The sequence below is a fragment of the Crinia signifera genome, chromosome 2 (assembly GCF_055691185.1).
Source record: "Crinia signifera chromosome 2, ASM5569118v1, whole genome shotgun sequence".
Classification (NCBI taxonomy): domain Eukaryota; kingdom Metazoa; phylum Chordata; class Amphibia; order Anura; family Myobatrachidae; genus Crinia; species Crinia signifera.
Genome location: NC_139218.1, coordinates 254,767,342 through 254,780,690, shown reverse-complemented (window position 1 = coordinate 254,780,690; position 13,349 = coordinate 254,767,342). Strand labels below are relative to the sequence as shown.

At 42.3% G+C, this 13,349-nt stretch overlaps 1 protein-coding gene across 3 annotated transcripts in view; it reads right to left on the bottom strand.

Moving 5' to 3' along the window:
• Nucleotides 1-13,349, bottom strand: part of CFAP47 (cilia and flagella associated protein 47) — a 474,937-nt gene that overhangs the window by 420,546 nt on the left and 41,042 nt on the right. For all 3 annotated transcript variants that reach the window (XR_014470467.1, XM_083174330.1, XM_083174331.1), the window contains exons 11-15: nucleotides 8,782-9,004; nucleotides 5,591-5,743; nucleotides 5,315-5,504; nucleotides 3,429-3,525; nucleotides 2,292-2,508 (exon numbers count right to left, since the gene is read on the bottom strand). Coding sequence is in view for 2 of the 3 variants with exons in the window: in XM_083174330.1 (XP_083030456.1) it covers nucleotides 2,292-2,508; nucleotides 3,429-3,525; nucleotides 5,315-5,504; nucleotides 5,591-5,743; nucleotides 8,782-9,004 (880 nt within the window). In the remaining variant the exon portion in view is untranslated. The remainder of the gene's footprint in view (nucleotides 1-2,291; nucleotides 2,509-3,428; nucleotides 3,526-5,314; nucleotides 5,505-5,590; nucleotides 5,744-8,781; nucleotides 9,005-13,349) is intronic.

The following is a 13,349-nucleotide window of genomic DNA, read 5'->3' as shown; positions in this document are numbered from 1 at the left end:
CAGGTAAGTATTTTGCCAGGTTCTGGTCAGTATATCGCGGCAGATTGGCACGGTGACCGCACTGCACGCAATTCCAGACCGGAATGGCGTCTGCAGTGCAGTCACCGTTAGTTTAAACCCCCCTCCATGGCTGTGATTGGTCCGTCGGTCCGACGGACCAATCACGGCCTTTGGGGGCGGGCGGGGTGAGGTGGGGTGACACCAGTGTCACCCTTACACCCCGCGGTGATTGGTGCTGTACTTTACAGCACCAATCACCTCCGATCGCGTGTCACCGGCGAACGTTATTCGCCGGTGACACAGAAAACGCTGTAATTGGCTGTTCACACTGAACAGCCAATCACAGCGATCGCCGACGGGGGGGCGGCATCGCAGCCCCCCCTGGGCATGCACGGACATGTCTGCTGTCAGGGACAGCAGACATGTTGAAACTGTCACCGCGTCTATAGACGCGGTGACAGTTAAATGCCATGACGTACATTTACGCCATGTGTCGGGAAGTACTTCCCGACCATGACGTAAATGTACGTCAATTGTCGGGAAGGGGTTAATAATTATGGTGTTTTTATGTCTGCTTATGTGTTACAAAATGATTGAACTAGTGCTGCAACCCGCCACCTTTACTTTTTATTATTTATTTATTTATTTTAATAATATTTAATAAATAACATTAAAAAAATTGTTCTTGTTTGCGTACTTTCAGCTGAGAAGCTATGTTCTAAGCGCTATGGTGAAAATACCAACGACAGAAGAGGTTGAAAATCTAGATAACATAATTAAAAGTAGAAATGGGGGGGAGTGCTTGCGCTGAATACCTTTTGTGGCGAGGGGGCTGCCAGGCTGGAGTGGTCCAGGCTCCTCAACATAAGTATTTAAAGCAGGTGGGTAACCTAGCGCTCAACCTCTTATGTGTCACAATGGAGTGTGTGGTGGGTAATGAGAGAGAGTGACACGTGTGCTTCCTTTAAGGATTTATTGTGCTGTACAACTTATTATAAAATTATAATTAAACTGCAATATGAGTCCGTATAGCCACACCAAAAAGATGCTGCACGTTGGTAATAATGCACCCTGGTGGGAAAAAGGGCTGTGATACTGCAGTGTTGGTGGAGGGGGGTTATGTCTCTGTGATGGTGTCTTACAGAGTAAATGTCCGGGGGAGGGTGGGATTTGCATCTGCATCCCACCCTCCCCCGGACATCCTTAAAGGAAGCACACGTGTCACTCTCTCTCATTACCCACCACACACTCCATTGTGACACATAAGAGGTTGAGCGCTAGGTTACCCACCAACATAATTAAAAGCACAAGTAATAAAATAAATAAAACCTCAGTAATTTACCCACATCTCAAGAAACAGCTGTCGATAGGGGGAATAAGTACAGAGTTTACAAAATGGTCAAAGGACCTCCCAGGTACAACGCCAAAGTCAATTTTAAAAGCCTTTGTACGCTTGAATAAAACACTAGTTTCCGCCACATATGCAGAGATGCAATATAAATTGTTGCATCGGGCATACTATACCCCGAAACGAAGGTGGCAGATGGGCATAGCAACAGACTCAGCCTGCTTTAAATGTAAAACGCCAGAGGCAGACATAATGCACTGCATGTGGCAATGCCCAGAGGTTGACAGCTTTTGGCAGGAAATTTGCAGATATGTACTGAGTAAATACGGGATAAATATATCACTGACACCAGAATGGGCCCTATGGGACATACACAATCAGATAAGGGAAATAGGTTTAACATATGGACAAAAAATATTCCTAGCAAAAATATTCGCTGCAACGCGTAAAACCATTCTATCGCAATGGGTGGAAAGCAAGACCCTGAATATAAGGTTACTAGAACCTCGAATTGCCCACCTATTCCAGATGGACTGGCTAGAAATGTCATTAAATAAAGGGAAGAAAGCAGATAAATTTTTCTCTATTTGGATGCCATATGTTAAATCTCTAAACCCCAAAACTAAAGAATCCTTAAGACAAGCTATAAAGGGAACATCCTGGTATAATATGGAGTTAGCACAAAACAGAACACACCCATTTTAAAAGGATAAGGTTAGAGGGAAAGATATATCATAGATAGGGTATGTCTGGATAATGCAGGTTTTCAGGTATTAAAGGATATATTTGCAATGTATGTTTTGTATGTAATATATGTTTTTTTTTTAATGTAATGTATGAAATGTATGTTTTATATGTAGGCACGTATGATATACGACGATGCCTAAGATATGTCTGTTTTGAAAATAATAAAATATTGAAAAAGGAAAAAAATTGTTCTTACTTCTTAAATTTTCCCAATGTATTTGTTTCGAAGACGACAGGGATCTCAGTCTTTGACATTGGTGGTACAACATGGGAGAGTGGACTTGTCTGCTGCAGCTCATCACAATCAATTTCTACCTGAACCCAGATGTACGTTGGCAGGCTATTTATGACATTTATTTCTTTGACAGATGTGGAACGCAAACAGACCTCCCCAAAGTCTATTGTGGAAGGACCTGAAAAAGGTGCAAAATCTGAATTTAATACAAAAAAAATCAAAAACAGAATGTTGTATTTTTATTTCGTTGTAGTTGAAATTCAAATAACAAATACGTTATTAACTTATTCACTGAATTAGTTCAAGCAATTCATTTATACACTTATTTTCAGATATGTCTTCTTCCTTACATATCTAATTATTGTTAGAATGAATTATATATTTCAACATCTTAAGTTTAAATATATTCTGAAAAGAACAATTGGTACTTGTGAGTTATCTGGACGCCCGATTTTTTGATTGTATGCCTTAGGTTAAGGCATACAATCAGATGCGATGCGATGCGATATCGCATCGCATCGCATCGCATGCGACCATCGGATGCGATGACCCGATTTTTCCATAGGAATCAATGTTAAAATGGACTGAGTCCATTTTAACATGGAATTCAATGGGAAAAAGGGGTCCTTTTCATACCCCTACTATCCAAGTGGGCATGGAGTTGGATATAAACCTGTGGCGAGCGTAGCGAGCCACCGAGCCCGAAGCGTGGCGAGCGAAGCGAGCCCCGCGAGGGGACGGTATTCCGTGTCCCCTCGCGGGGCTCGCTACGCTCGCCACGCTTCGGGCTCGGTGGCTCGCTACGCTCGCCACAGGTTTATATCCAACTCCATGCCCACTTGGATAGTAGGGGTATGAAAAGGACCCCTTTTTCCCATTGAATTCCATGTTAAAATGGACTCAGTCCATTTTAACATTGATTCCTATGGAAAAATCGGGTCATCGCATCGCATCGCATCGCATCCGATGGTCGCATGCGATGCGATGCGATGTCCCGATCCGACCCGATTTAGAAATCGGGCGTCCGGATAACTCACAAGTACCGAACAATTATTGCCGAAGGCCTTTTCCATTCTTATTTCACATGTCAAGTCTTACCGATAACTACATGATACAGTTGCTGGGGTGTGAGACTTAGGCTGCAGTCTTTTTTCTCTGTTGCAGTGCAGGGAACAGCATTCAGACCATCATGGATCTAAAGCAAGAAGTCCTTATTATATATTATAACAAAGTAAAGATAAAGAAAAGATTGGGATGGTCACAGATGTTTGGACATTATAAACCGTGTAATTAAGGGTAATTTATCAATAATATATCATACATCATAAATGTTTATTGTAGCAATGTTTTTTGTTCAAGTGGGCAATTTCACAAATGAAACCAAATGTAATGGCAATATTCAGGATTACATTATTATCCGGCACAATGGGCCCAATTCAAATCTGATTGCTGCTGAGCGAATTAGCAGCAGCCAGTGAACCGGTAGACACTGCCCCGCTATAGTGAAATGGAAATTAAAGTACTCACTTTGCGAGTGGATGTGTACGACTAGCGAAGACTTCGCAGCCAAATGAATATGTCGAAATCCATTTGTAAGAAGCTCACCTTCACATGATTTTTGCACTGGTCACCACTCATCGCAAGCTGAGTAGCCAGGGACTTACTCGGTGGCTAAGATGAATACAGGATTGGGCACCCCTGTGTTTTCCCAGCATTTTTTTGGGTACTCCAGCATTTTTTTTAGTACTCCCAGTAAACGGGTGTGGTTTGGTCTTCCGACAATCGGGATACCAACGGTCGGTATACCGACATCTGAAACCCGACTGCCGGTGCTCAGACAGGGGGGCGAGCACAAAAAAGCCCCTTGCGGGCTCGGTGACTCGCTTCACTTGCCACATCTTCTATTGTACCTCTATCGAGGTCGTAGACCCCCACAAGGGAGAATAGCCCCTGTTAGTCAGGATCCCGCCTGTTGGGCATTTTAACAGTCAGGATTCCGATGTCGGAGTACTGACCATCCGAATCCCGACTGTCGGGCAGTCATCCAGGACCCCATTAAACGGTCAGATGCTGGCTTCCTATCAATTAACTTGCGAATGGCTAGCGAGAGAAAAAAGTAGCACAGTGTATTGAGAATTACCCGCTATGTGAATTCACACAGCTGCGATCAGGTTTTAATGGAGCCCCATGTTTACTGCTTTCATGAAGTAGTTGAGAAAACAATAGAGATTCATAATCAAAGTGCCTGCTTTCAACATAAAAGGGACTTATGTCAGTACATTTACTGTTTTGCAAATGCTAAAGCAGTCCAAGTAATAAAACTTGTCCCTGTACTTACTAGTATAGTGCAGGGACGTGCGGTGGGGTAAATGGCTGAGAAATCCCTGGCAAGTACCAGAGCCAGAATTGCACACAATATATGAGCCATGGGGTGCATGCCAGCATTATACACAAGTGCAGAAGTATATACTGCTGGAGATTCACTGAGTTTTAATAAGATATGTGCAGAAAAGGTAGCCAAGTGAGGCACTGCCTCACCTGCCATAGACCTTTTACTCCAGAGTTTTGACTATAAAAATTATTAGAATAATAAAAATAAGATTTTTTTATATATATATATATATATTCTTTGTATTTTTGGCATACTATATAAACTCAAAACTCCAGCATATACGTTAGTATGACAGGAAAGGCTGTGCCTCACCTGCCTCCCCCCACCGCATACCACTGGTATAGTGTTACCTTAGCAGGCATTCCCAACCTCGGACCTCAAGGCACAGTAACACTCCAGGTTGTAGTGATATTCATGCTTAAGCACTGACTTAATTAGAGCCTCAGTTATTTTGAATTAACCATCTGTGCTGAAGTCTGGATATCACTAAAACGCACTTTTAGCATTCCTTGAAGACAGATGATGGGAATACCTGCCTGAAAGTATATAGCAAATATACAATATATAATAGCTTAAGATGTATGGCACTTACTTCTCGTGTTACAGATCTAGACACTGCAGCGATTAGCTTGCTAGAAGTCAGCAGGCCACTCTTGATCGTGGGAGCAGTTTTAGTTTTCTGTTGCTTGGAAATGCATTGTGCAACTGAAACACTGGGTGGCTGAAGGCCTGCTGCTGGTGTAATGCCAATATCTACATCATTGTTCACTTCATCAAATTCCCTACAAAAAAGAAACAATGCTTAGGAGCATATTTGCTAAACAAACAGAGAGTGGACTGTGACATGCTATGAAAAGATATGACTTACCTATCTTTTTCTTCTTTAAAACGCCGTTCTCTCCGGCTTTTTATATAATCGGCATAATAGTCCTTGTGAGATTGTTTTTGCTTTTCTTCATCTTCTGTGTGTGCATAATCTGTATCCACATAGTTATATCTCTCAGTTTTGGTGAAAATAGTCCTAGAAAACAAACAGAAAAAAATACATATTTTTAAATGTATGATAGAAATAATTTTTTCCATGGCAACTGCTGGGGTGTCAATCTCAAAAAGAAAGTCCAATGTAGAACCACTTTTAAATATAGCGACCATGCAGAGAGCACTCACCAGACTGTATTCTCATCAAGAGGAAAAAAGTGTATTCACGTTTCGGGCCACTGTGGGACCTTTTTCAAGACCACCTTGGCAGGATGAAACATACCCACAGTGGACCGAAATGTCGACATCGCCCTGAGATGTGAATACACTTTTTTCGGTACTTGTGTAGTTTCACGGCGCCAGCATGGCGCCGTGCTACTTCCGGGTTCTACGCTCGCCACAAACTATGTTAAAAAAAGTAACTTAACTCCATGCCAACATGGATAGTTCATACCTCCACTATCCATGTTGGCATGGAGTTGATTTTAAATAGCGTGGTGAGCGTAGCCATACTGGCGCCGTGAAACTACACAAGTACCCTTTTTTCCTTTTAATGAGAATACAGTCTGGTGAGTGCTCTCTGCATGGTCGCATATATATATATATATATATATATATATATATATATATATATATATATATATATATATATATATATATATATATAGTGGGACTAAACAGAGCTTAGTAGGGGGATCGGAACAGGATGGATCTGAGGGGGCGGACTGAGGTTTCTTTTACTATATTGCAGGACCGGTTCTGAATACTATATTCCTTACTGACATGTTGCATGTATGTCTTGAGCATCTGCACACGAATGGGCTAACCGATCTAATGGTTTGGTAAGTGTTCTGAATAAATGATATTGTATGTATGCACACTGACATCATGCCTGGCCACAGGAAAGGCAGTGCAGTCACTGCAAGTGGTTCCTGTGGCCGGCATACAGTATGAGTCTGTCTGTACAGACAGGGGCGTAACTATAGCACCGCAGCCCCCGCGACCACGCGGGGGGGGCGCTGTGCATGTGCAGGCGCCGGGGGCTGCAGTGCTATAGTTACACTCCGCCGCCCCGCCGCCATCCCCCACAGTCTTTACCTGTCAGTGTCTTCAGTACGCGCTGGTCTCGGCTCCCTTCTTCTGCTATGAGGACCACAACAAAATGTCCGCCCCCATTTAGCAGACAGTTCTCTGAAACTGTCTGCTGCATGGGGGCGGAAATTTTGTGGTGGTCCTCATAGCAGAAGAAGGGAGCCGGGACCAGCGCGTACTGAGCGTAGGTAAGACTGCGGGGGATGGGGGTGATTGCATGGGCGGCGAGGCGGGGGTTGGTGTGGCGGGGCGGGCGAGAGTTGGTGCGGCGGGGCGGGCGGGGGTTGGTGCGGCGGTGTGCGTGGGTGGGCGCCCTCCCTTTAATGGCGGGGGGGCGCCCAAAAGCTAGTTATGCCACTGTGTACAGACAGCGGTAACTATATATCGCTAGATAGAGTGGCATCAGTCCTGCTGCTCAGTAGATGTGATATGCCTGTGAAGGAAATATCAAGTGTATACACAAGCCAATGGCCAGGAAGATAAATTGTTTGTCATACAGAATACATGAACAATATATAGAATAGTATACTCAGCCAACACTACATTCGGCAGCTGTTCTGCTGGGTCAACAAGATATAGATATATTTATTGGTGCTAAACAGTTGAAGCTGAGGGACTAAATGCATACATATTTGGTTTATTAATTTGATCAAATTACAGTATGCGACTACTGCACCCCATATTAAATGTATCCCAAATAGTCAGCCGAAATCGTATTGGTCTTTACCTAACAGAATGGAAAACCAGGTTTACTGCATTGGTTTGGTTATTATACTCCCTGGACCCCTTTCAATGACAATTTCTATATCTGTTGACATGGTTCCCCAGTTAGTGTAAAGCGTCCCGCCAAATGGCTCACTCATCTGACAATTTACCACTCCCAATAGTAGTTCACATGGATTATAAAGTATGAACAAGTTATCTGAGTAAACAACGTGTGACAAACTTTTCATGTATCAACCATTGCCATGTCGACCTATTGCTTGTGTCAACCTTTTGTCAATGTCAACCTAGTAAATGTCGACCTTCTGACCATGTCAATCTTTTGCCTGTCGACCAATAGTTGTCATTTATTGACTGTTAACATAATAAATAAACGTTTGATTCATTCTCATATTTATGTAGGTATTTAGATTTTGACATTGCATAGCCATAATTTGTTCCAGATATAGGTACAGTAAATCACAGATCTCATACCTGACATGGGTATTGTTAATAACAGAACGTAAACAGAATGAACTTTCTCAAAATCTTAAGGTTAGTTCAATTAAATGTGTCAATAATAAAGGAAAAATATTTTAGTACTTTCAAATAAATCACTTCTACAATAGCTAACAATTCACTTCAGATGAGTGTAAAGCATCCATGTGCATCAGATATAATTGATATTTATAAAGTTGTGTACTCAAAAATAGGGATGCCAATCCCAGGGCATTTTTTCAATCCCGGGATTCAGGATGGAAAAAAGATAGAGATTCCTTGGATCCCAGGATTGGCCTCCCTAATTGAAAAAAATACCCCTCTCCCCCCCACAAACCGGCCGGACGATCGGCGGTGCAGCTGATTGGCTAGAGCATAGGCCAATCGGTGGTGCAGTGGGTTTCCAGGAACGGGGGTGCGGACGAGCGGCGGAAGATCAGTGGTGCAGCAGGGTTCCTTGAGTGGAGCCGATCGGTGATGCAGTGGGGTTTTGAGATTGGCGGCTGATCGGTGGCCTGTGCAGTGTGACCTCTGACCAAGATGCTGCCCGGCATTAGACTGCGCATGCGCAGTCTAATCTCGAGATTGGAAAATACAATCCTGGGAGTCAAATCCGAGCAATTTTGTGGCCAAATCCTGGGATCCCACTGATCCCGGGATTGGCCCCCTTACTGAAAAAGCACAGATATCAAGTTTAAAAGCATGCAAAATAGATCAACAAAAAGTAGGATGTCTCTGCAGTGGCATAAATTCTATATCTACAATAAAAAAATAATGCATTTAATATACCTGTACTGTGTTTTGCGGTCACTTGGTCGTATGCTTGCAGCTCGATCATTTGGAAATGCCACCAGCACATCTCTGTCTTCGCTAGTTGAATGCTGATGATCATGTATTTTAGTTTTTGACGCATTTAAAGTGGCTATGCTTGTGGATCCAGTATACATTGCTGTCTCCTGGGCTGGCGCTTGGACAAACTGTCCAGTGGGATTAGAAACTAAAGGAGTTATGCCTACATGTCCAAAACAAACAATGTATTAACAAAAATGCTATTCGCCATATGCATACAAGGATTGTACTTACATCAATCCCAAGACAAAATAGAAAACAGGCAAATTGATTAAGCTTGGTGAAGTGATAAAGAGGCCGGTGATAACGCAGCAGCCAGTCAGCCCTCAACTGTCATCTGTATATGCCTTGACAGTTGGGAGCAGATTGGCTGCTGCGTTATCACCTGACACTTTATCACTTCACCAGACTTAATAAATCTGCCTCACAATTTTTAGCATCAAAGCTTTTTTTTACCCACAAAGAAATGCAATTTATACTGAAAAGCAAATACTCAAATTAGCTCACAGCATGTACTATAGCAAAAGTTTTCTGAAAACAGAAATAAAAAAAAAATTGTTTATTATATTAAAACTCCACTTTATTTCCATTTAATTAAAATCTATTAATTTTACTTCAATTAAAATAGAAAAATATAGTTAAACAATAAAGTACCATATAGCAGAGAAAGTGGCTTTAGCGGTAATAATTTACTTTTCAATTTATTCATATTCAAACAGTACATCTGGTTCGTTGTTGCAGTTTTTGAATTTATTCTTGTATTCTATCTCCTCATTCCTAACTGTAAATCTGAAACTTTCAAGCTCACATGATATAATTCAGAACTGAAACAATTAAGGTGTCTAGTGACTATTAGGGACTAGCAAGTATTAACTCTTCTGAGATGTAATAAATTATTTAAATAAAGGGTCTTCTCATAGGTTTCTTTACCATCCTTCTTATTCAGAGGAAGCCTCTGTATTGGTGTAATATTTCTTATTAATTTATAGAAGCTGTCTCTCTTTGGCTATAGCTAACATCCTCTATTCCTTCTCAATAGCTGCTTAATAATTGCTTTCATTCATTCACTCAGCTTATTTTCTCACATAAAATATTGTGCGGTAAACAGTGGTAATACAAAATACATTTCGCTGTGACTGTATGACATCAAACTTGAATAATGCTGGCTCATCTCTTAAGGCCCTTATGATAGTGTGACCAATATCATCTAGTGTGTATACACTAGATGATATTGGTCACACTATCATTTAGAAAGGGCTTTCTGAACGATATTGTGACCAATATCACTGAGTGTGTACGCTCTGCATTGTTATTGAGGTGCACTCCCTCATCTTGTTAACGCCCCATCCTTCATCCAAGCATGTTCGGACGAGGAAGGACATCATCATTGGTGGCCATGCTGCAGCTGCAGCATGACAGTTGTCCCCCTGATGTTGGCTCCATCGGCAAGTGCTAATGTTGGTCCCCCTCGTGGCCCGCCGCCGCCAATATCGGGGTCGGCAAGATCATAATAAAGTGTATGGGGCTTAATGCTCCTGGTACTAAATTTCCTGACAATCAGACAGAAGGTGGATGGCTTCACTTACACATTATTAAACAGTGACAAATATATTAAATTACTGTGTAGTTGAGACTTTTGTCTAAGCTTTATAAAACATATTACATATAACATAATTAAGTCAGGTTTAACATAAGCAAGCTATGATACATAAATAGATCTTTCATTTAATTATTAACAGTTACTTATATAGCCCTAGAGGAAATAAAAACAGACAGGTGGTGGAGTGCTAACACAAAATTATAATTGACCAATTGGGTATCACAAATATTTTATTTACTAAAAAAGAGTATATTAAAATAAAATGTGGGTATTAAAAAGCAATTGCATTTTCCATATTACACATAAAAGGTGTACAGCCTAGTCTGGGACATATAGTATATGCAAGAATACAGTTAGGGGTATCTCACTTGTTCCTAGATAAGCTCTCCTGCGATAGATGTAGCAATCTCCCACAATCAATTGAAACTGGTATGGCGGGTGTCCATTAACCTGCTGGAGTTTTCTTGGGACCTGATCCAGATTATAATGGACCTTGGGGTTAAGTCCTTGATACGGTGACTCCAGATGTAGTGGCAGGTGATGGTTTCCCTTGAAATGTCCAGTGAGTGTCCAAACAGTATGGAAGGTGAGGAAATGGAGAGCTGGTCCAAGTAAGAGATCTTTTGTATTCCCAAGTTTGTAGGCTGTAGACACTTTGCCTGACGCGTTTCGTCGTCCACAGACAACTTTTTCAAGGTGGTACGGTGTATATACTTTGTTACTTATATAGCCCTAGCATTTTTTGTTATTGGAGACTAAAGGTGCCCATACATGCTGTGATAGCAGTGTGCCTTGCGGTGCGTTACGGGCTGGATCACACGCGTTTTGTATGCGATTTGCGTGCAATGCAATCCGAGGGCAGTACAAAAAGTATGTGTAGCACATACTTTTTGTATTGTGCAATGTGATGCCCACGGGAGCCTTATCAGTAGTAAAATAATATTGGGTAATAACAGACAGTTAAACATTAAACCTAATTTCCGTGGCAACTCCCCGGACAGGTAAGATATGATTAGGCACTTGATGTGCCATTTTTTGCATGTGATACACATTGTATGTGATGTATCACATGTATAATCCAGGGGAGCTGCAGGTAGAGGGAACGGGGGGGGGGGGGGGGGGGGGGGCACGGTGAGAGCCAGGAGCTGGGCTGCAAGAGAGGAGACAGGGTCTAGCTATGAGCCAGGCAAAGGAGGTGCAAATAGGTTGTGGGGGAGTCCGGAATCGGGAGCCGCTGCATAAAAAAAAAGAATGGGAAGCCACTGATTGGCTGAGAGCTCTGACAGCCAATCAATGATTGTGTCAGTGGGATATATGAGTGCAGGAGGAGAAAATAAGCTATGCGTGGACTTTTAGATGGGAAGTAATTGGGTATAAAAGCTTATAGGGATATGTGGGTAGTGCTGGAAATTGATAAGCTTGCCTTATGGGGTGAGTTTCAGGTAAAACTTGAGCATATGGAAACTAGAATAAAGTCTTATTTTGCATGGGAGGGCATTTCACAGAGTGGGTACAGCCTGAACAAAAGTAATGAGTCTGGGTGAGAATATCGCCTCTTGTGCAGGGTGGAGATATTAAGTCAGGTTATAGTTTTAAGTGAGGAAATGTATGTAGGTGTAGTTGGGTTAATAGCCCTATGTTAAAATAAATTGTAGTTGTGAGAGTCTTCTTTAGGGAAGACCAATAAGGAGATTATTGCAATAAACAATGCAGGAGATAATAAGTGCAAGAATTCGAGTTTTTGCAGTGTCGTGTAAGTTATGGCTGCAGTTTGGATATTTGGAAACAGATTGAATAGGGAAATAAAGGACCCCAAATCTGAGTCAAGGATGACATCTAAGCAGAAGGTAGAATTGGGGTAGGGTTGATTGTCGCACTATCAACAGTTTTAGATACTTTTAGAAAGAGTTTCAGGTTGGTAACTACTATTAACAGTGGAAATATTATTAATTCTGTTTTGACAAGATTAATGGGGTACAGTATTCATTCCTGGCCGCTACTTTTGGCAGGCAGAAATAGCGTCAGTCAGTATTCAATCCCGGACAGTTCCTATGGAGGCAAATCTGTATTGTCGAAAAGATTGGGCAGGTTGAATTACATTCGACCTAGTAATGTCGGAAACGGACGCTATTTCTGCCCCGCCAAAATAGGGACTGAGATTGAATACCCCCTAATTTTAAAATGTTAAGAGGACATCCAAGATGATAAAGGCAAAAAGACAATCAGTAACCCAGACCATCACAGATTGGCCGTTATTCTAGGTGAATCGGAGGGATGCGTATTTCGGACAGGAACCGAGTGATCTTCATCATATACCTCTACCCCCACTGTATGCAAAGCCTGTATGCTGTACCTTCGCTGGTCGCACACCCTGCCAGCAACAAGCTGGCAGGGTGTGTCAGCTTTGGAAGAAAAATGGTTCATAAATACAAATATTATTACTGCTGCCTTTGAGCATTAGGATCAAGATGGCGCCGCTGATAGCTGCCTAGGAGCTGTGCAGCTCAGCCAAATATGTTCCCTGTGTGATAACTGTACTGTCTCTGCTTGTATTGTTACCTACCTGGCTGTTTCGGCGACCAGTGGCGCCGCTGATGGCTGCCTAGGCACTGTTCAGCTTGGTGGGTATGTGTTCCCTTTGTGATAACTGTACTGTCTCTGCTTAATGTTACCTACCTAGCTGTAGCAGTGACCAGTGGCACCGCTGATGGTTGCCTAGGTGCTGTGCAACTCGGTGGGCATGTGTTCCCCACATGTAATGTCTTAATGTAATGTATGTCATGCCTCCCCCCCCTTCATCCCTGCTTGATGCTGCACTATAAATCCACAAAAAATTCCTAGTGAGCGCAAGCATACATGGCCAATAAAGTTGATTCTGATTCTTAGCCCTGCCTACCGTACGGATCGC